The sequence below is a fragment of the Varanus komodoensis genome, unplaced genomic scaffold (assembly GCF_004798865.1).
Source record: "Varanus komodoensis strain SLA01 unplaced genomic scaffold, ASM479886v1 scaffold10, whole genome shotgun sequence".
NCBI classification, from domain to species: Eukaryota; Metazoa; Chordata; class Lepidosauria; order Squamata; family Varanidae; genus Varanus; species Varanus komodoensis.
In genome coordinates this window covers 14,021,586-14,045,925 of record NW_025335269.1, presented here as the reverse complement: position 1 = coordinate 14,045,925, position 24,340 = coordinate 14,021,586, and the positions used below count along the sequence as shown (strand labels likewise).

The 24,340-nt window shown below is 44.0% G+C and overlaps 1 protein-coding gene across 1 annotated transcript in view; it reads right to left on the bottom strand.

The window, feature by feature from the left end:
• Positions 1-24,340, bottom strand: part of AMPH (amphiphysin) — a 99,230-nt gene that overhangs the window by 56,220 nt on the left and 18,670 nt on the right. Inside the window, exon 2 of the mRNA XM_044454352.1 lies at positions 6,914-6,994. Coding sequence (XP_044310287.1) covers positions 6,914-6,994 — 81 coding nt within the window. The remainder of the gene's footprint in view (positions 1-6,913; positions 6,995-24,340) is intronic.

Below are 24,340 nucleotides of genomic sequence, written 5' to 3'. Positions count from 1 at the left end.
GAGGTATACAATCAATGCTTTTTTAAATTACATGTTTTGGTCATGTTCAGTAGTTGTTTCTTTTTGAGTGAAGGTTGCAATAAGGATAAACCTCAAATTTGAACAGTCTTTGATATTTTCTGATGTACTTGTTATTTTATATAATCTACCTGTTTCTTGGAAGTTAAAGCATGGCCAATGCAAATGAATCTTCTGCTCTTATGTCATACTTAGGACTGGAGACCTAACAGTGCCTTTAGTATTTGATGTTACTCTTGAAGGGAGAGATAGAGAGAGAGATGGTCTGCCTTTATTGAAGCTTATGTATAGTTGATGCATCTTGAAGTATGCAGCTATGTGGATATTTACATATCAGCAATTATATGACACAAACAAGAGGTTTGTTTTCTAATCTTGTTTTGTTTTACTAAATTCACAACAACAAAACACAAGTAACTTTTATGTATAAATCCTATCCTCTAGACTCAAATTCTAATAGCCAACAAAAGGTCTGTGGCTACTGGGGACTTATCATATTTCATTTTCTTTCCTCAGCTGGAAAGTCAGGTGTAGGTTATAAGCTCTGTGCCAGCTTGCTCATGCAGAGCTGGCTAATACGGCTCCAGACCATCCAGTTCAAGGCAGTTTACTCCGATAAGCACTGGCTTTCTCCAGCCCTCACCATACAGCATCCTTTAATTGTGAAGGAACATAGGTGGCAGAGCACTGCTGTATGCAAAAGGTCCCAGGATCGATCCATGGCATCTCCAGCTATTCTGCTGATCCACTTGACCTTGACAAAGTTCTCAGCTCCACCACTGCTCATAGCTCAGCCCGGACAAGCAGCAACCCAGGAAGAATGTGCATAACTGTCCACATGATTCACTTCCATGAAAAAGGCAGGATGGGAAATGGAAATCCACTGGCTACTTGTTTAGGGTTACCTGCACCCATTCAGAGTTCCAGCTGCCTACATGAAAGGGCTATTGCCAAAGGAAACAAAGCCTGACAGATGTCCTTTAGCAGAGCTTTACATTCAGAAAGCTAAGTATTTTCTGTGTTATCGTGAAAGGTGTTCATATCCACTACAGTCTGCTTGATAACCTTTATGGCCTTCCTTTGGAGTTATTGAACAATTAAAATGCATCAAAGGCAGTTTTGGCTGGATATGTAAGCTATGTTAGCCAAGTAAATATTTAGTAATCAAGACTTCAGAAGAAACAACACAGATGTGTATCTGTAAACTTCTGCAGGGACACTTCTTCCTGTATGATCCTGCCCACGTTTTAAGGTCTTCAGAGAAGGCTCTATTTGTGGTGCTTACGTAGATTATAGCACTCCACATAGAAGTGCAATTAGAACCAACACTGTATCTGGGGGGCAGCAGCATTAGGTCAAAACCAATTTGCTTGCCCAGGCATTTTAATTTTTTAAATTTAGATTATATTTATGCCCTACCTTAGTTCCTCCAGGGAGATTATGGTGGCTTCCATGAGCCTCCTCCCCATGTTATCATCACAACAACCCTGTGAAGTAGGTTAGGTTGCAAGTCAATGACTGGCCCAAAGGCACCCATTGAGTTCCATGGCTGAGCAGGGGATATAGCCCAGATCACCTGAGCCTCAGTCCAATGCTCTAACCACTATACCACACTATTTATGAAACTTGATGGTGCACCTGCCTATTTTATGTATTTTAAACATCAAATTTCTATCCAGACTTTCCACCAACAATATTGCAGATGGATGTGTGTCTATTAGTTGCTGTTTCCTTTTTTTAATCTGTGTGGTTTTATTAGGATATTTTAATTTAAAAAATAGTCCCTTTTTTGAGACGTCTTATTACTGTAGGATGGAGTGATATATATTGTAAATACACACAAACGAAATAAATGGGAAAGTCCCTCCACTAGAAGCTTCTAAGCTAGCGGTGATGAAGGTGCTTCCCAGACTTGGGTGTGCTCATGGCCCCCAGTCATCAGTTTTCTGCTTCAGTAGCGATACCTCCTGCTGAACATGCAGCCTGCCTTCCCTAGCTCCAAATGCGCAAATGGGAGGCGTGGTTTTTTAGGGCTGTGGTGCAGGAAGAAAGGGCAAAACACTTTGATGCCTTTGATAAAGCCAAATAAAGGATCTTTATTGTTGCATTACATTTATACTGCACATTTTTCCTTCCTGAGAGGAATGTGAGGCAGCTCACACAGCCCTCCTCTTCTTCTCCATTTATCTTCACAACTTGTGAAGTAGGTTAGGCTGAGAGTGAGCAACTGGCCCCAAGTTACCTGATGAGCTTTGTAGCCAATAGAGGACTAGAACCTGGATCTAACACTCTAATTGCTACTCCAGCTCTTTGCAGATATGACACATACTTTTAAAGCATAAGAAGGAACGGACTGTGAAAGTTCATGTAAAGTTATGAAAACATCCAAACAACTAAAGCAGTCTCCATTGGTGCTATGTTTAGTCCTTACATTTGTAAATAAAAGGGTAGTAGAGTTAAATCATAATATTCTGAAAGGTTTAACTCAGGAGGCAGCCCTGACTCCCAGTGGACTGGTTCTCAGAAGCAGTTCATCACTCACTGACAGCAGAATGATGCAATGACCTACATGTGTGAATGAGCCTCTGCTAAGTCATCCTGGCAGAAAGGCCTCTTTTGATCACCTGAAGTCAACTGGAGCACAATAGTTTTTATGGAAGAAACTTCACGTATCTGGCAAAGGGTCTTCAACTGTGGTATAGTGGTTTAGAATACAGGACTAGGACTTACTCAATTCTAGCCCCTGCTTGGCCATGGAGCCCACTGGGTGACTTTGGCCAGTCACAAACTCTCAGCCCATCCTACCTCACAAGGTTGTTACTGTGAGGATAAGCATGAGAGGAGGAAGAGGAGAATTAGGAGTTCCTTGACAGGAAAAAAGCAGGATGCAAATATAATAGAATCAAATAATAACTGCTGAGAAAACAAGTGATGCACATTATCTTAGTTCTCCATGACAGAAACCTACAGCAAACTACTACAGACTTGTAAGACTGAAACCCCTTTCATAAGTTCATTTCAGGCCTAGAGGAAATGTAGATTCATGTGCATCTGGAGGACAGAGCGGGATTGCATCCACCCACCCTGGCCCCATGGTTGCAAAACCTCAAATTCACATGGAGCAAAAATCATGAAAGCACAATTTGGAGTTCCAAGTGGAACCACTTATGTACGTACTTGTGCATGGGAGCCCCTTTCCAGTCCTTAAGCTCTACATATGGAAGTCAGGAGGGGGCCTGCATGAACCATATTTCTCCCTCCTTTCTGCATCTACTTTATGCATGAAGGGGTGTGCTGCTATTATTATTGGTGCTGCTATTATTATTATTGTTGTTGTTGTATTAGAGCCTTGTTTTTCCAGTGTTCCATCTAGTCACTCAGTTTACTAACTGACATTTTATGAGACCTTTGAGACTCTTATTCATCTGGCAAGTTGGAAACCTGCACTGTCAATTCTCTTTCAGGCTAAGAGCCAAACCTGTCATTGGCTAAGGCCACATTTTTCTGTTGGTATTAAGGAAAATGGTTTGCATCACTTGCAGGCCCAACGAAACAACGAAGGCCACTCTGTCTCTCTACTGAGTGCTTAAGTCCCTGACACGTGATGGCAGCACAATATGGAAATGGCATCTGAGAGTGCAACCTGCTGTAAAATAATTGGAAACTGACTGACATTCCATCATAAAATCAATTCTGTTGCGCAGAGATGGATAAATATAATCTCTCAAAGTTGCATCATCTCTCTCCTTGAAAACAAGTGTTCTTTCAATTGCCTTGGCACTGAACAAACTAGCTACGACAGCCTTTGATATTGTATTGAGTGATGGCTCACAAAAGATGGGGGTTATTATTTCTTTTCCTTCAGTGTGTATGGTGTACAGTGTTTTGATTTTAAGACACAACACAAGGGGGAACATAGGAAGCTGCCACTATTGGCCCATTTGGCCTATTTCTGGCAACATTTCCTGGCAGTGACTCTTCAGAATTTCAGGCAGGAGTTTTTCTTGTCCTGCCTGACCTTCTGCATGCAAAGCAGGTGCTCCTCTCAGAAAAGGTACGTGTGTCTAGCAGAGCTGAACTCTTGGTCCATCTAGCTCAATATTCTCTTCACTGACCGGCAATTGATTCTGCAGGGTTTCAGCCAGGCAACTTTCTCAGGCCTACCTAGGCGGAGAGGGCTTTGCTCAAGAATACCTAGGCTCTTCAAAGAATGGCAAGAAGACAAAGCTATTCTCATATATAAACCCAGCACAGTCAATTGAATGACACTGGTGGGACCAAACTGAAGGAAGTATATGGAACACACAGAAGCTGCCATATACAGCGGTCAGATTATGCATCTGTCTAGCCCAGTATTGTAGACACTGCTTGACAGCTGCTCTCCAAGGGTTTAGGCAAGATTCTTTCCTAGCCCGACTTGCAGATGGTGGGTGCTGAACCTGGGACCTCCAATAAGCAAAGCATGTGTTCTGCTGCCGAATACAGCCCCATCAGTGGGGAGTGGCCAGCACCATCCTCTCCTTCTTGTCCAGACCAAGCAGTGTGCAGCCTCTGAACCTCAGAAGTTGGTACAGTTCTCTCCATCCCCAGCAGACGACCTTGGTGCCAGGCCACCTCTTAATCGCTGTGCGTGCTGCATCACACCAAGTTATTCATCCTAGGGGGAGGTCCTCCATGCCTCCCCTTTGGAATTGCCAGCACACCACTCTTATCCAGCTCCACACAGGATCCAAAGCATTGGATGCTCCAGAGAAAGAACTCCTCCTTCGACTTTAGGCCCTGACTACAAAGGTCAGTGCCATGAGGAGGGAGGTCCTACCTCCACACCCTTCCACCTGTGTGAGGCAAGAATGCACGTTCCTGTTTCATCCTCCATCTTCAACCTTATATGGCTCACATCCCTCCACATCTGGGGGCAGTCCTCACATCAAATCAGCATACAAAGACAATGCGGACAGAACATGGATAGTCTGTAAAAATAATGGCTGCTTCCTAAGTACACAGAATCAATACCATGGTAAATTATTTGACCGAATCAGAATGTGCAAGCTGAGGCGACCCGTATTATTTGCATTAGCATACGGAATTAACTTATTAATGGAGCCCAGAACATTTTACCCAGGAAAAACAAAGCACAACCTGACCCTTTACAAAAAAAATGCCTCGGGCTAAATATGTATCCAACTAGCTTGAGGGAAAATAATTACCATGTCCTCAGGGAAGCTGTGTATTAAATACATCTGTGTTAAACTGGAACTTAGAAACCAGTTTTTTAAAGTGGCAAGTTCACTAAATAGGCAGCTTTCCTTTGCAAACTCAGTTCAAAACATGATACAAGTCTATCATATCTATTTTTTTATTATCACCGCCACTGTTTATTACAATACTAATGTATAACATATTAGAAATCTTCCTGGTTTAAATTCTGCTACAGGAGGGAGGTTCTGCTGCCTTATTTTGGCCTCCAGCATTTTCTCTGATTCATTTCATAGACACAGCCCCTCAGCCATGATGCAGTACCAACCTTTAATATACAGAAGTGACAGGAAATATTATGGAATTATTTATGTATATAATTTACTGGACAGGTTTGCTGCCTCTCCAAGCTGTGCAATGAAAAAATGAGCCCCCTTTGTCACCACATGTCAGAGAAAGGCAGACAAATGGCCACAGAGAGAGTCAGCCTGCCCCCTGATGCTGCTGCATGGTAAGAAACGGAGCTGCTTGGTCACCATACAGGAGAGAAGAGCTCTTATTATGGTCAGCTGGCCAATGCCTGTAGGCCGGATGTTTCTCATGCCTGGGTGAAAGCAAGTCAGAGCTTGAGTAAGATGCAAGTACCTTCTAGAAAAACCAGACAAACAACTGCAACAACACCCCCACCCTCCCATCCCATATAAACAAGAGCGTGTCACTTGGTGGTGCTCATCTCAAAATAGCAAGTAAAAATACTGCGTACATTTTTTAACCTAATTTATTGCAGATCTGTGTGAGATCCGGACTGACTGCAGGTTAGAGCTGCTCAGCTCTGCTACCCCTATTTTGTCCTTATAGGATTTTGGCCGGTTATATTTCATCCTCAAGCTGTTATTTTCTGAAGAATCATAGGGTAGGGTGGGGAGGATGACAGGAATACAAATTAGCTGTCCACAACTCTTTTACTCCTGAGTAATATTGCTGTTTTCATAGGAATGAACTAGAGCACAATCATATGTATATTTAGACTGAAAAAGGCCCAGATTTGGCTGGAGAATGCTGGGAGTTGTAGGCCTCCCCTTCACAGCTAAACTGTACAGTACTGCTGCTTGAACTGCAGGCTTATTATTTTAAGACTGATTTTAGTTTTAGGATTATGATTTATTACTTCATCTGTATACCTAGAAATTGATGGAGGTTGCCATAAAAATTGAGTCCAATGAAATTCATGTGGAATTGTCCTTCATCTTGCTAGGGTCTTAATAAGGACCACTTCTTAACATGTAGACCAGAAATGGGGAAGTTCAGGCCCTGGGCATTGGATTCCCCAACAGACCACATCCAGTTCCCTGGTCCCAAGCCTATCCCCAAACATGGATCGCTTGTTGATTTCTCAGCTTGTGCAGCTTTTCTCCCATTCAGAAAGGCTGCAAATGCCTCTTCTATGGTTTACTCATCGACAGTAAAAACATTATGCTGCAATAAGCTGACCTTTTTTGTATTTTTAGACCCACCCCTTTTAGCTTTGGCTCCGCCTACTACTGCAATGTAGCCCCAAGAGCATCTCTGAAACTGAATCTAGGTCTCAAGCTGAAAGAGGTTCCCCATCTTTGTCCTACAATATTGCATGCAAACATAGCTAAATTGCTTATTTGATATCAGATCATCAGCAATGACCAAGACCCGCAACAATCCATACCTCTTGCCGCTTGAAGTTCTGTACATACTCTTCAAACTGTTCATCTTTTGTTTCATCAGCTTTTCCCAGCTTCTGAAGTACCTTTAAGAGCAAAGAAAGTAGAAAAGAAAACAGTTATGTTGAGCAGAACCTTCAAACTCCCAGTGGACTGCCAACATCATTTTAACTCCCCGCAATTCGTTTGCTTATCATGGTAAGATTTTACTGTGATTCTTCAGCTGCCCTAACATGAAACTGATCTCAAATGCAAATCCATGGCACTACTGTTTGAATATCAAAACCCCAAGAAGGGAGAATAGATTCAAAGCACAGAGCCACTTTGTGTGCCTGCGTGGGCGACTTGGAAATGCGTTCGGAACCAGCAAGGGTCTTGTCCTGCTTTTATGAAGCGATAGATCTTCCTGTCAAGAAGCAGTCCCAGAGGTTCCACTGCAGCAAAGGGAGGAGCACGATCTGCCTGAATAAGAAACCCCTGTGCAATCACATAAGATTAAAAACCCAAACTTCATCAGGCTTTTCCCTACATGTTATGCTTCATTATACATGATAGCAATCAATATTCTTCTAATGTAATATTTTAAATACAGAGAAAAGAAGAAAACAGTGAAATCTTCAGAACTGTCTGACATTTAATGAGGTACAAAATCATCTTCAGCACAGGCTGATAAATGATTATTTGGGTTTAGCTGCCACATTTATTTGTGGTTTACTGCTCAGGGTCTACTATGGCTGTACTTGAAAGTGCTGTGATGTACAGTCCAGTCGGCTCGCAGGTCATAAGATCTATATAAGAATACACAGCTTAGTGAAACAAAAAATGCTTTAATAAAATAAGACAGAGCGACTTATTTTTTAAAATAACATAAAACAACAACAATAAACGAATGAAAGAAAGAAACTAACGAACAAGACACCCTTTTGTGTAAGTTAAAGGAAATAGCTATAGGTTATTCTACAGTTGCCTTGGGCATGCAATGAGATGTATTGCCTACATACAGGCACAAAAGAAAACACAAGCCTTTAAAATGGGGGATTTACTCGGTGTACAGATGTACCCACATGCACATCAGTTAAATATATAACCAGCCCTTGCTTTTTATACCATAAGCCCTCACTCTCCAAGTGGTGGGTTGTGCCCCAATGCATCATCTTGCCCCTGTTTTTCTCAGGTTAGCTTCATTTCCATCAACTTTCCCAAGCCTGATGCCCTCCAGATATTTTAGACTACAGTACCCAGCATTGCTGCATATTGCCTTTGTTGGCTGGGGCTGGTAGGAGCTGAAGTCCAAAATATTTGGTAAGGCACCATCTTGTGCACGGCTGTTCTTGTAAGTGCTGTGATGCATAGCCCAGGCTGGCTGAGGAGTGCTGGGAGCTGTAGGTCTTTTTATGCCTCTATATGCATAGAATTATGCCCTAAAGTGTTGCTGAAGTGATGCCCAGGAGGGTTCTCAGATGGAAAAGGTCAAAGACAACAGATTGAAAAGTGTCACTGGAAGCTGTTCAACATTAAGAGTAACAACAGATGCTGATATTAAACAAAATGTAAAAATACACTAATATAAAATATGCATTTTTCATATCTAATATGCATTTTTCATATTAAACAAATATAAAACATGCATTACTTTCAAAGGCCATCATCTGTTAGCCTGAGAGTATATTCATAATTGAGGTGAGCAAACTCACATCAACCCCCCTCACCCACCCACAAATTCTGGGTTGCTCAGTGGCAAAACAGATGCTCTTGAAAACATCTAATGGGATTAAGGGGAGGGAAGAAACCACCTGCTAATGTTATTGTAAGCAGTCTGAGAGCAAAGCCTAGTTTTTTGGCAGTGGAGGCAAGAGGAAGATGAAATGGAATACAGGGAGATACAAAAGGTGGCATTTTTTCCATGGATGTTGACTGCAGCTAAATTCCTGATTTATATGGAGCTGCTAATAAAGTAGAATGGGGGGTGGGGGGCAAGTCACACCATCATGTCGCCTGATGCTTTTGTATTATCAGTCATTACAGAGAGAAGGGAAGGGAAGAAAAGAGGACAAGTGGAATAGGGGCTGTCCTTGCATTATCTGACCTGGCCTTATTGAGCACCAGATCAGACATTTATTTTAATCTGCCTGTGGCAGCTGCACATTATGTTCTTTCCATTTTACTCTACAGTAGGCAAAGGGGGCCCAGTCCAGATCTTAAAAGCCCCTTTCCTCCCATGCAAAGGCCCTGATCCAAATCTGTCCTCCTGCGCCTACTCTAGAATAAAAAGTAAACAAGATCTAGTTGCTGGACAAACATTGTTTTGGCTATTAAGGAAGTCAAATAAAGAGTTGCCATCTTATTTTGGATGGTTATCACGTAGGCTGAGTAAACTGCATATCCTACTTTGTGTGTGTACTTTTTGTTTGTCTGGGCTTCCTATTCTCACACAGAGAGTGAGATGCACATGTTATCTCTTTGTTCATTCCACTGGGAATGCAAAAAGAGGACTTGCACATCCCTATTCAGCTTTTTCCTGCTGTAAAGCTCAAAGCTGCACTTCAGCTTTCTCCACCCCTGCAAACTTTTTCAAGCTTCTGAAGGGGGATGGAGAAAACACAGAAGAAGGACAATACAAAGTGGGGACAGAGAAAGGCACATTGTTGGAGAAGAAAGGCAGAGAACATGCAGAGAAAGCACAAAGAAATGGCCATTAGAGAATTTCTGTATAAAAATGTGAGCAGAATGGAGAAGAAATGAATGGCACCATAGGCATCGGGATCCGTGTAAGAAATTGAGTATAAGCTATATTTGTCCATATTTCCTGGCCCACTCACCTCCTCCATTTCTGCCAAAGGTTAGTGAAATCGCTTTCCTGTCTGAACAAGGGACACTCGCATAGCAACACAATGTCGCTTCCTTCATGAATGGATGGCAATTGTTCAGAGATTATCACCAACACGCTCCCATCAGGCAAGAGGAATCCATTATTTTTAGACTTGGCACTCACATGGCCTTTGTGGCAGAGGAATCCCTGCCCGAGTTCACCGGAGTTGTGATGAGCCCTGGACCAGGGAGGCAGAGCCCATTCCCCAGCTCCTGGCCACACCAGTGACAACCATTACAGACTCAGCTGCTCTCAGCATGGTGCTGCAGTGGAGCCACAAACCCTGCACATTGTCCCAGGATTCTCAAGTCGCCAGGGCACAAAGGTGTTGAGCCGGAGGCCCATGGGCCAGATTACCATGCCTGGGCTCCCAGCCCAACCCCTGCTCTGAGCACAGGTCATGAATGCCAGGGCTACTTTTGTGTTTGCCTGGAATTCGTGGTTCCAACCTAGATCTGCAGTACAAGCACCTCTAGGTGGAAAATCATCAGAGCAGTAGCTAGAAGCTCTCCTGCAGAGCTGTAGTGGAGCCAAGACCCACAGGGACACAGTGCAAAGCGCTTCTTTACTAGCATGGACACTGACACCATGTGCTCCCATCTCAGAGTTTCTCATTGTCCCTGAGCTTAGCTGCAATCCTCACAGTAGCTGAAGGAAACTGATTTCCCTCCAGCAACAATATCTTGTTTTCTGTTGCAGTGCAAAGTAGTTTGGGTTGACTTCCCTTGAATGGACAATGAAGGCCTCCTTAGTTTTCCAAAGCACCTGCTTGGGGTGGAGATGGAAACTGCTAGGACTGGTTTGTCCGTATGGATCAGTACGGTTGCCTGCATCATTGCCCTCTTCTTGGGGGTGTAGTTGTGATAGTCATGATGAGCTCCTATGCTTCAACATTTACCACGACACCGCTGCTCTCCTTGCAAGAAGGGAAGAGAATTAACGAGGAGAGGAATGGCAGGGTGTGTGTGCATGAGATCAACAAGTCCCAAAACCTGACTTGTTGGGCAGACAGTTAGCCAGAAACGTGAATGAAAACAGTCCCTTTGTAATGCTGGGGAACAGATGAGGCAAAGGGCAGAGGAGCACTGGAAGCAATCACCATTCCCACCTTTCTTGGTGACAGATGAAAGGGTCACCCTGGAAAAGAAGCCTTCTCCTTTCTTCCTAGTGCCCTCCAGGTGTGCTGGCCTTGAAACTCCCATCATTTCCAGCCAGCCAGCGTGGCCATTGCCATGGCAGTGGGCTTGATTCAATGCCCCTTTTCATGAGTGTATATTTCCATCTATGTAGATGCATCCATAGATTATCAGATCAGACCCCCCGACCCCCACCCTGCGGCATTTTTCTTTCTGCTGGGTATAACCCAACCCGAGGCAGCCCTGGGAATGAAACAGGCACATGGACATGTAGAAAGAAATCTGCTGTCAGGGTAACCAATGCTTATGTTATCCTTACCTGGCCTCTGGGCCCCAAAATTCTGTGTCAGCAGCAACTCAGGGAGGTGAATTGGGGTAGCTTTCCACACTGTTCGCTCAACACTGCCACACACAGCCATAAATACCCACAGGGCTGCTGAACACTGGGTGAAGATCCCCATGGAAACCTAGCCATGTGATCTGGCCCTTAGTTAAAGGTTTATATTTGTGATTTATCCCCTTGATGCTTCAAAATGAGGTTTTTAACTCTCTAATCTGTCTGAATCTAGCCAAGGCTTTTCTAAGTATTCAGCATACCAAACCAGCTTTGAATCTTTTTCCCTGAACAGAAGCACCACTCAGAATAGTAAATGCAGAACAGCAAACGAGCCTTACCTAAGAAACTGTTGGGGTCACCTGTCACTAACAGAGAGAAAGACTCAAAGGTGTACATGAATGCAGGTAAGAGCAATACACTGGTCTAGATGAGAGCAGGTTTAGAAGGTTTCATGCACTTCAAACAGTAAGGACAACAAGAGGCACATACTACTGAAGGACAGTGGCCTTCAGTGTTGATCAAATGGTCATTCTAATCCAGACTTCCTCAACCTGCTATTCCAATGCTATCCATAGGTTCATTCTGGGGAACATATTTCCTGGCAAGCTCTGGTTGAAGTCATTAAGGAGAAGCTGAGGCTACAGTCAGGTCCAAAAGGGGATGACACAGGAGGACAAGATGAGATAGTGAGAACATAAGACAAGGCCTCCTAGATCAGACCAAAGGGCCAGCGCTGTGCTCATATAGTGACCACTGAGTCCAGCATTCTGTTCCCAGAGTGGTCAACCAGATGCCCAATGGGAAGTCCACGGGCAGGGCAGTCCCTCCTGCTTGTTTTCCCCAGCCAACAGAGACATGCTACCTGATACTGGAGGTAATATATCACTGCTCCTAAACAGTAAGAAGAGCTCTAACAGAACCATCTCTGTTAGACTGTTTATACCAGAAAGCACAACTGATAAGAGAGTATCTGAAAATATTCCTTCCAGGGTCTGTGGATGGTACAGCTTTTGCCCTGGGCTAAAGAAATTCTATTTCAAATGAATGTGTCAGAGAAGCAAGACATATGGCTTGTAATTGCCTCGGAATATCATATTTGAGAATATTTCTGTTCTTTCTGCATTCCAGGCCATAGCAGTTGAAATGTGATGGATGCCCATAATAAACCTTTCACAATCCTACCCAGTAGGAATGCTGATTTTTATTCAGCCATTCCAGAAACACTAATGGAATAGGCAACTTACAATACAAACAATTTTACTATTTTATTTCTACTATATTCATTTTGGTTTTAGCACAATCAATATACACACTGTTTTTGGTCTGTAGCTCTACATTAATGGAGGAATACACACTTCTAGGCATTTATGCAGAGTAATATACTAAGTGTAGAAAACCAAAGTGCTGATTGTAGGTCTTCTTACTGCATGCTTACCACATAGCTGCTTGAATTATCTCCAAAAGCTGCTCCAGGACATCACTGGAGCCTCACAACTCACAGATCAAAGGGTTGAAGTTGGAAGCAGAAGTTACATCTAAGCAAAATTCAATCCAAACAAATGTGGAAGAATTACTTTCTGACAAGTAGTATCGTTCAAGTTCCTGTTTTATACTGCAATGTACAGTTTTAGTGTATGGTTAAATTATAAATATAATAGCTTTTTACCCTTCTTCCTGTGGAAGTAAAACTTTGCAACCACATTCCCCCTAAATTCATTGATATGAATGCTTTCTGGACCTTCTCCTTACAACTATCCATTCTGCCAATCTTAATCAAAGTCACTGGCAGACCTATTTTTAAAAGTAAGAGAGGAGATTTTGAGAAGTACTGAACCCAGCTGCACATTTTTGTACAAGCAATCCTCCCACACAAGTCTGTTTAAAATTTAAATCTGATGGACCCAAACTCTATCATGACTTTTTCCACCAGTTTGATGATAATGAAAAAGCAGTAGATGTGGGAGAAAAAGGGCTAGAGTTGCATCAGTGGGTAGTTCATACATAACTATGTACGGTCTCTGGTGTTCTGGATGCAAATTTGGAACTGGAGGAAATAATTCTGCAGGGAATGAAAACATAATGTGTCCCAAATGAAAATGAGTTAGAACAACTCCTTGTAATACAGCATTTTGATGAGTCACAAGAAATATCAGGACTTATGCCCTTGTTAGGAATATGAGAAACTACCATACACTAAACTAAAATGCTTGTCCGTTTAGCTCAGTATCATCAAGACCAGGGATGGCAGAAGTTAGATCTCCAGATGTTTTGGTCTTCAAATGCCAGAAGCCCCTGCCAGCATGACCAATGATCAGAAATGCTGGGAACTGATGTTCAGAATATCTAGAGAACTACTTTCTTCTCATCACTGTTTTAGATAAGGAGTAGTTAAGCACTGCTCCTTCAAGATGCTTTGGACTACAATCCTCATCACTCCCAGATGGCACAACCAACTTGGACTCGTAGTCCAAAATTTCTAGAGAAAGACAGGTTTCCTACCCCAATTCTAGAATGACAGTAGTTCTTTGGGGTTTGAGTTTTGAATGTTTCCTAGACCTACCTGGAGATAGTGGGGATTGAACCAGGAACCTTCTGCATGCAGAGCAAACATTCTACCACTAAGCTATGACTCTTCTCAAAGAATCTGATCCCATCTGCTAGGGTCAGTTAACTAACGGTCCAAGTGCATCAAATTATAAATTACAGGGCACATGGACAAACCTTGTTTTGCACTTCTTTTCTACCATGTATCAGTACTGAAAAAGAAAAAGACCTTGGAATTGTTGTGGACAGCAAGTTAAATATGAACCAGCAATGTGATGCAGCTACAAAAAGGACAACCAGTATTTTGGTGTTAAATAAAAGCATCACTTCCAGAACAAGAGAAGTACTAGTTCCCCTTTACTCTGCACTAGTCAGCCCTCACCTGGAATACTGTGTTCAGTTCTGAGCACTTAGGTTTAAAAAAGATGCAGAAAAACTGGAAAGGGTTCAGAGGAGGGCAATAAAGATGATCCAGGGTCTGGAAACTGAACCCTATCATAAGAGGCTGAGGGAGCTGGGCATGTTTGGCCTTGAAAAGAGAAGACTACAAGGGGATTTGATAGCATTCTACAAGTACCTCAAAGGCTGTCACAAAAAAGGAAGAAAAAAGACCTCTTCTCACTCCTCTCAGAGTACAGGACACAGAACAACAAACTTAAACGCAGCACACCAGATTCAGGATAGACACCAGGAAAAAAAATCCTAACTGTCAGAGCAACACAACAGTGGAACCAGTTGCCAAGAGGGGTTGTGAGCTCTCCCACACTAGAGACATTCAAGGCGAAACTGGACTGTCATCCGAGTGTCATGGTATGACTTGGTGTCCTGTACCAGCAGCGAGTTTGACCCAATGGCCTCCTTGGCCCCTTCTGACCCTATTATTCTATGAATCTATTAATCAATTGATCTACTTGGCCTACAACAAAGACCAAGGTAAATTCACTGAGTTCAGAATTATTTGTTAATGTCAGATAATCAAATGCAAGCCAATCCTGTCCCTATTACATGGGCAAAGAGAAAGAACAGGGTCACTAGCAAATTTAAATTCTTTCCCAGTCAAGAGGATAATAACACAGAGCACTGCTTTAGCGAAGCCATCTGTTTGATTGGGTCATCCATACAAGTGTGAAGGCTTTTAGCATTTCATTAAGAAACTAGCTGCCAGTGAATCTGCTCTAAGGAATGCAATCAACAATTCAGTTCACATTGATCATCATGCAGAAAAGGGAGATCAGTACTACAAAATACGACTGTGAGATAAACAGATGCCAATGTTATTGCACTTTCCAGGGGCTCTTTGGAAAGCTGTGATTTTGCCAAAAGAGCCCTGCTGGTTTCCGGCTGTATACATCACCACTGCAAGAATGTGAACATTTCTCCCCCTGTGAGTTTGTTTCTAAAAAATTGCTGACTGCATGGAGTCCCATGCTTTAGCTTGGGATTTGCTTTTGTACTATATTGCGTCTGTCCATCAATGAAAGCTAAAAGCATCAGTTTGTCCACTTCAGCTTTACTTGATGGGAGTACTAGATGGTATCACCAACAGTTTTTAAACAACTTACTTGGTTATGGTTCATGTTATGTCAATTAAAAAAGTAGGGTGGAAAGTAGTTAAAATTTGGGCAAAGGTGAAATGTGACTTAAAACTTAGTGTATTAGATTACTAGTAACAAATAGGGTCCCAATTTGGTTTTGATGCTGGTTCTTACCTATATATCCCTTAACATTTTGGATCAGGGTATATTCCTAAACTGATGTGCCTGCAATTTAAAATCTGCTTCAGAGGGCCTGTTCATACCAACAGAGGTTAGATTGGTGGGAACACAAGGTGGGAACTTCCTAGGGCAGTGGGGTCGCCATCTGTCCTCTATTTGACAGAGTATCAGAGAACTGCCATCTAATTCAGATGTCACCCATTTGAAGAACTGTTCAGTCCTGGTCCCTTTTAAAGATAAAGATGCCCCAGAAGGAAGAGCTGGGCCTTGAAGTCACCCCACAGCAGCTCCTGGACAGCAGACTGAGCAAACAACGGCTCGTCTGGTATCAAGCTTCCGCACCACAGTGAGATGTGCTGCACCATCCACTGAGGATGCCTGGAAACCTCTGGACTTGGACTACAGGCATCCCATGCAGAGAGGAAGGGGTACAGAGGCAAAGGTCGCCTCAGTGCTTCTCCCACTGTGTGAAGCAGACAGACAGCAGATGTTGACCGTCTAGTAGCAGCGTTTCAGAGCAGGAGGGAAGGAGGCTGAGGCAGCACAACAGCAAGTTGGCAGTGCTGCCCTCCTTCCTCCCTGCCCCTTGGAGCAGCTATTAAGCCTCTTCTTTTGTGAAGCAGCCTGCCTTGTCCTTTGATTCCAGTTGTGGGGAAGGGAAGGGGATCCGAGTCCCCGCTCAGGCTCAGAGTGATTGTCCAGAACTGGGAATCCAAAAAAACCTGTGACTATCCAGACTCTGCATGATCACTTTGCCTATTATAATAATTATTTCACAGAATAGTAAACCTGGAAAGGGCCAATAAGCTGAAGAGCTGGAAATGGGTCCAGTACCCTGCTTAATGCACTGTTTGAACCAGGCAGCATGGCTTGTTCCAGGCTGGACAGTAAAGCCCAAATATCTCAGTAACAGCCCATAGGTTATTCAAGGGTTAAAGGTAAAGGTAAAGATTTCCCCTTGACATTAAGTCCAGTCATACCTGGCTCTAGGGGGCAGTGCTCATCTCCGTTTCCCAGCTGAGAGCCAGCACTTGTCCGCAGACAGTCTCTGTGGTCATGTGGCCGGCATGACTAAACACCAAAGTGCACGGAACGCTGTTACCTGCCCACCAAAGTGGTACCTTTTTATCTACTTGCATTTGCATGCTTTCGAACTGCAAGGTTGGCAGGAGCTGGGACGGAGCAACGGTAACTCACCCCATTGTGCAGATCCAAACTGGCAACCTTTCGCTCAACCAGCTCAGTGGCTCAGCAGTCTAAACCACTGCGCCACCTGCATCCCACCTGCATATTCAAGGATTGCTGCCCACCAAAAACTAGCTATGCCCTGGCTTACCTTCGCCTGTGTGTGCAATTAAGGAATCTGGCCAGCATGTGTGCTGATTTATTCCAATCACAATGATTATGCAAACCAGGCCACATATGAATTGAATCATATTGGTGAAGGTGCACTGATCTAGCCCTGTAATATAACTCATGCATTGCCAAAAAAGAGGAATGGTACCTCCCAAAAAGAAGATGGACAAGGACACCAATTTATATGAAACATGCCCAGGTGCATGTGTAAATGCAAATTTGGAAAGAAATACTAATTTAAATACAGATGGAGAAGACTGACCAGGTGATCTGTGTGCCCAAATGCTAACTGTTGGAGGGCAGCTTCAAGACCCCTGCTCTATCCCACTCTGGCTTTTTACTATTAAACCAGATGTGCACTGCATCGCTCACCAAAAAGGTAGGAAACCGCCTTTTGTCAGCTCTCCAAAATTGTGCCCTGTCCTCTGTAAAACAGGACACTAGATAAACTCTTTTTCCTTTACACAGGTTTTCCCCCACATGAACAAATTACTAAGTTTCTAGAGGAAATCAGTAGCAATTAAAATTCCAAAGATGCTAAAGGCAAGGATATATTGATCGTATCCTGCAATCATCCTAAGCCCTATTGAAGCTACCAAAGACAAGCCTATTCATGATGGAGTCCTACTAACCACAAATGAAATAAACTAGCCAGCCATGCTTCTTTGATCTTCTGTCCTCCCAGTACCTGGACTCAAATATGGCCAGACACAAAAGTAGGCATATTTGGGCAACTGCCAAGGGCCCACACCCCGGCAGCAGTCTACTGACAAGGGCCCCCTGGAGTTGCGCCTCCTCTTCCCAGCTGGATCTTGTTCTGGCCCAGATAATATTGATGGTGAGAAGGAGGAACAGCTGATACCATGACTGATGAACTGTCTGTCAACCGAGCAAGGGGTACATTGATGAGCAAGAGAAGCTAGCAACAGTAGTGGTAGAGAGAGATACAACAGTAGAGAGAGATACAACGAGATAAGGACCAGTCATGAGTGCATTGCCCTAGGGCAGTGGTGGTGAACCTATGGCACGTGTGGTGCAGCGGGCATGTGGAGCCCTCTCTGTCGGCACATGAGTCAAGTTGCCCCAGCATCACCCCAGCAGCTGAGCATTAGATAACAGCGCACGTAGGGGCCATATGCATGCTTGGAAAGGAGTAGCAGCGCCAGGCGATGACTGCACCAGCCGCAACTTGTCCGAGCTTTCACATGGCCAGTGTGCTGCCAAGCATACACACACACACACACACACGTATTTGCTTGGACTGGCTGTGAGTTGTTTTTTCTAAACTAAAACCTCAGTATTCAGGTTTTATTGCAGTGTTGGCACTTTGCAATAAATAAGTGGGTTTTGGATTGCAGTTTGGGCACTCGATCTCTAAAAGGTTCGCCATCACTGCCCTAGGGTTTGCAAGAGGCTGGAGCCAGCACTGGGACGAAAGGCCCCACTTGGGTAAAAACCCAGCACGTCACAGTCAAAAACTCTTGGGAAGACTATTGTGAATGCAAGATCTTGGTGTCTTGTTTCCACATGGGTGGTTTTGTGGGGTCAAAAGCAAGATGTTCTTTGCAGTCTCCCTCCATGTCATTTGTTGCTCCAAATGTAATCCATCTGTTTGAAAGTCAGGCCTTGTAGCAAGGCGCCTGGATCCCGCACCCCGTTGTCACAGCCCTGTAGCACTGCAGAGGGCTTTTCCTTGTCTCTGATTGCTACTGCAGTCATGCTTGAACCAATCGCTGGGAGGTCTGCCAAAACCCTGCTGCATTACTATTTTATGAAATTCAAATGAAAGCAAGAGGAAAGCTACCTGTGCATCTTCAGAAAGGGGCTGCTTGAAGCATATAAAAATGATGCAGGAATTAATTTGATGTCGGAGAGAGGGAAACTCAGGAACTGAAGGATGTGAAATGCCATTAGATGCCAGGTTAGATATTTAATGTGTGTTGATCAGGCAGGTTTACATGAGGACATTGCTTGTACTGAACCAAGTCACTCAGTACAAACAATATTAGTTGCCGTCTGAAATAAGCACATTTCAGCTGTGGAAAATTTGGAGTTTCACCACTAGAACTGAATCACTCGGACAACTTGGACTGCCTTTGCCTCTTTTGCTCATAACTCACCTTAATACACAAGGAACCAGATTGGAACCAATACAGACGTCCCATCACTTGCTCCCCTTCGTTTGAGGGAAGATGAAGGCTCTAATTGTAGTGAGTTTCTTTGGTGGCTCTCACACACGCACACACACACGCAAATTGCAATATACTATTCAATCCTGTAGCAATTCAGTGTGCAATGCACATGTATCAACCAGGAGCTCAGCACAAATCATTTCAGAGGTACAGAACTTACGGTTTGAAGCCCCAGTATGGCCCCTCTGATCTAGCCCAGATGACCAAGCCTCCCTTCTCCTGGACTCACGGCCTTTCCTGAAGAGCATGATTTCTTTGGTTTCCCAGCTCCTGTGCTGTTCTCCCTGACCCTTTGAAAAAGTTGAAATGCTCCCCCTGGAACTTAATTACTGGCAGTAAGAGCTTCATGCTAAAACAAGAGCTTCCAGGTAGCCTTTGGGTTAGTCCTGCCCCATTCGCTCCCCCTCCCTTTCCTTTGCCCTCCACCCCTAAAATGCAGCCCCCAAGAGCTTCTCTGAAATGGACTTTGGCCCTTGGGCTGAAAGAGTCCAATGTCCCTGGTCTGTACTGTACTGAATCACAGAAATTGCAAATGCAATTATGCTTTTATTCTGTGAAGTTCTTGCTTGTGGGTGCCTTTTTAATGTTTGTTTAATTTTTGCTTTTGTTAACCACCCAGAGAGCCTCAGCTATTGGGTGGTATAAAACGAAACAAACAAATTAACGTTTCTTTATTTTTAAATGAGTGCCTTGATGATTTCTCACTGCTGTGGAAGCTCTTATATACCTTTAGCTCTTTAAGAAACGTTACTCAGGAGACAGTATTTGTCTACGGATTTTCTCTATAACCTTTCAGAAACGGGTTGTTTGATAGAATGTGTGTTGAATTGCATGATCAACTGTCAAATTGCATCTGTGCAAACCATTTGCAGTTGTTCACATGCAGACTTTCTCTCAGGCTGATGAAGTACAGGACTCTTATAATAGTTATAACTCAGTCTTAGAAATGTATATTGACTGTTTTCACTTCAATTCATAGCAACCTCTCTTTAAAAAACTGCTGCTTTACCTCTGGGTTTAAAAAATAATAATTCTCTTACAAAATGCGATGTTGCTACCTCTGTAGCTACATCAGTAATGTATGGCACTGAGGACACAGGAGTAAGATATTGGATGCTGTATAGAAAAACAAAATGGACAGATGGACCACAAATATATTGGTTGGAATCCGAAGAACAGGGCAAACTCCCTACATGCACCAAGTCCGTTTTGGGCTCCCATGTTTCAAACAGCAACACACATGTGCTATGTAAAAATGCCTTTGTGCTGCGTGTCCTTGTACCCCCAAGGGTGTTGAAGCTCTTTCAGCCGCAGGACAAATTCTACTCTGAAGAAGTTCTCTGGAGCTACATTCCAGAGGCTGAAGACAAAAGGTTCGCCAAAGGCAAATGAGGTGGGGGAAAATACAAAAATCTGCATAGTTTTTTGTCTGAAGTCCTTACTATCAGTTGCTAAGCTTTAGGAGAGGCAATTTTACCTTTCAGAAAGAGGAAAATACTGCAAAAGTGTCTGCAAACCATCAAACAATTGACAGTGGGGGGAAAGAGAGGGGTCCATTTGGTGAATTCTAGAAGGCCAAGCTCAGACCCCACATGGATTTGGCCCCTGGAACTGTGGAGATCAGAGATAGCAGAGGAAGTTCCCTCCTCAATCACTGTCCAGGACTGGGTTTTGTGGAATGGTTCCACAGATTGGTTGAACCAATTTGGCTGGCCAAATTGGCTGATAGGCCAGGAATTTCCCACCCTTACCTTAAATGTTGTCCTTAAAATGGTGCTAAGTGTGTCTCTTGAATAAGAAAGATATTTAGAAGATACACATATCTTCTCCTTGGGGAAATGCAAGGATTTTTCCTTTGCTCTGATGAAAGAGCTGTTTGGTTTCTGCTCGGCTAGCTGTATGCCTTTGAAGTCTGGCTTTGAAATGTTCTGTCTGATCCATAATAGTTCAATGATCTCTTCACTTTTGATCTTAGGTACATGCCTGGAAAATAAATGCGCGCGCACACTCACGCACATACAAGCATATGTATATTCAAGCTGCTGTTTTTTATAGGCCAATGCATGCTTTCAGTGGCTTCCATAAAGCATGGGGAAAATGTGCTCTCCTTCCACAGCCAATGAACACTCATCATGACTAAGGATAAGCCCTGGCTGAGCTGTCTTTTTAAAAGTGTTCCACAGTTAGCCTTCAGTGCTGCTGAGATTACGGCGCTAATGGCCCATTGCCTATAGACACTCTGCCCCAATATAAGCTTCATTTCTCAGTGTTAATTACATGAAGGTTAAAATGCTGTACCAAGTGCATTATTGTGTTAAGCTATGGAGGTATCTATATGTTGTTTAAGCGTGTACTGCACAGTTCACTTCAGACCGATGGCTTAAAACTGAACATGTTGGGTTTGACATCCTGGAGCTTTTCCCATGAGATGTTGTATGTTTGTGGGCATTTGTCTTAAATCACCCTGTATCTTTTTTTTTTTTTAACTCAAAATTACGGGGATGCTGAGGACCCATCAAGCTTTGTTATCTACAAGTTGATGCCAACAGCGGTGGCGAAATTCCACTGACTGACCTTATGGAGAAGCACTGGCATCAAACACGTCCTGAGTAGCAGAGGTGACCACTCCATGCCAAACCCACTGAATCACAGGTCACCGCAGCCAACCCAGGACACTTCGACTGGAGTCCTGTGTGCTGGCCTCCCCATCTAGCGCCTTTCTGATGTGTTGGATTGCAGCCCCCATTATCCCCAGCCAGTGTACCCAATAACATTGGGGCGAAGGAAGGCGCAGTCAAATACATTAAGAGGGCACTAGGTTGGGCAAGGATGCAATTCACAGGCACCTGAGAGTAAGGCTCATTCCGTTCAGTAGGACTTACTTCTGAGTAGATATACATAGGACCAGTTCATGCACATCAGAAAACTGATGCGCCTGGTTGGAAGCTGCACCCTGCAAAGGACTCCCTATGCCGCCCCCTTGCATGCACCAGAGCGAAGTTCCTCACAGCAGTCCTTGTGAGCCAGTCACCATGGGACAATCGCTCAGTTGATTTACCTTCTGTCCCTTTGCAAACGCCAGAGCAAAGTAGCTGACGCTTGCAAACAAACCAGTGGCATCTGTGTGAACTGTCTGCCCCCCCCCACACACACCTTCTTGCTTTGGCTTGTCAAAGAGGCGCAAGCGGAACACCTCTCAGGCAAGCCAGAGCGAGGAAGAGGAGCAGCAGAGGATACCTGCGGGAGCATGCAGCCTCAACTGGGCACTACTGCCCAGCTGCTTCGCACGCCTGTCACTGGCTGGTCACGCCTCTGATGCGCTTCACTCTAACCTAACCTGTAACGGAACGCAGCTTGCTTCACCCAAAAGAACAGGCATGCTGCATAGCATTATGCAGTCATATCTTTGAGTATTTCAGAACTAACCTATGTAGCGCTATAACAAAAACCTTGAGTTTAGCCCCGAAACAGACTGATCACCAGTGAACTCTCACACAACTGGTTGTGTACGCTCCGTGGAGCTAATGCCCATTACCGATCTGGTTGCCGCATTCCGCACCAGCTGAGGCTGTCCACAAGGCAGCCCTAACTCAGGATAGTCATTCAAGGATGAGATGAACTAACACACCCAACTAAGATGGGAAGGAGAAAGAAGGGGGTTTCATGTGCCCTCCTGCGTGCATTCAGTGAATGCAAGAAGAGGTTCTTGTGGTTATGTCCACTAGTTTCACTTCTTACCAGAAAAGCACAATTCTTCCCCTCAACCCCTGACCCCATGAGCAACATCCATTGGTTACTTCTGACTGGGCAGTGCCCTTCCCTCAGTGTAGGAGCTCTCCACATAACCTAAGCATTCTCCTCTCTCCTTGAGGAGAGTGCGGGAAAGAGAAGTCAGCAGCATCCTATGGTTGTTCATCAGGGGAGAGGGAGGGGGAGGCAGCGAGTGTGTGAAGTTCACACAGTCCTGAGAAGCTCTCCATGCATACATTGAGTGTGCAGAGGGAATCAAGGGAAATCCCCTACAGAGTTGGCAGTTGCATATGGATGACCACACTCTAGAAGTGACAACAACCACCCATAAGATCTCTCAGCAGCTTCATATAGATTTTGCAAAGAAAAGGCTCTTCCGAAGCACCACATGAAAGCTCCTATGAAGAGGGAAAACCATTGGCCATTTCCACTTTCTGCACTATCCCAGTGAGGAAGGAGTGGGACCTTTGCTGCATGATGTCTTCTTTCTACTTGCAATGCATGTGGTGTAGGAGCTGTTGGAAACAGAACAGGGAAACGCTGATGAGTATGCAAGTGTTCCATATGGTTAAAAATCAAAACTGAAGCTTGAAGCATCTTCCTTGAATGAAATTCTCCCAGCCTCTGAACTGGTCCTGCCTTCCCAAGTAGGCCATCAGGACCTCGATGGGAGGAAGAGCTATAAACAGCTTCCTCTTTGGGCTAGAATCTTTTCTAATCCGCAAGATCTTTCTGACTCTACTGTGCTTTTGTGTACTACTTTACTCCAATGTTCCGGCTCAGACCTGATATACAGTCAGTCCGCAGAGATGCCACAATCAAACAGAATAAGCTGCTAAGATGTCCAAAAGAAAAGACAAGAACCTTATCACTTTTCTGGCAAAGGTCATCACCAGGGTGACCAAACCAGTGAATCTCAGTCCAAATCTAGATTGAAGTACATCTAAATAATCCTTTACATCCAGGAATTCCTGGGGCTTGTCAGGAACTACCCATTCAACCAGGTAAGCTAGGAAAGAAAGATTAAAACTAGCCTGGAATTCCAGGTTATGAGAATCTAAGGAAGATCTCCACAGAGCAATGATGGGGAATGTGCAACCGTCGTGATGATGTTGGACTACAGCTCCTCTTATCCCTGGTCATGCCAACCGGGACTGATAGGAATTAGAAATCACAGGCTCCCCATCCCTAACCTGCAGCCTTTTTCAGGCTAGATGGAACAAAGCACTGGGCTTTCTGCACATTCAGTAAGATGCTTCCCCTTTAGTGACCAATTCCATGCTCCCCACACCTATTCTGGGTTGAAGTTTAGCCTTCCATTCATGCAAGATGTGAGAGCCACCAGTGTTGCTCTTTCATCCCGCATCCTTTGTTTCTTATATCCCGTGCCTCTAGCAGCTACTCTAAAACTAGTGGATTGTTTCCAACTCATCACCCTGCTTAAGCTATGCGCAACCCAAAAAGCAAGGTCACATGAGTGACAAACGGTGATGCGGCAAGTAAGGGGAGTAAGGGAGCAGGAAGGCTGGTGTG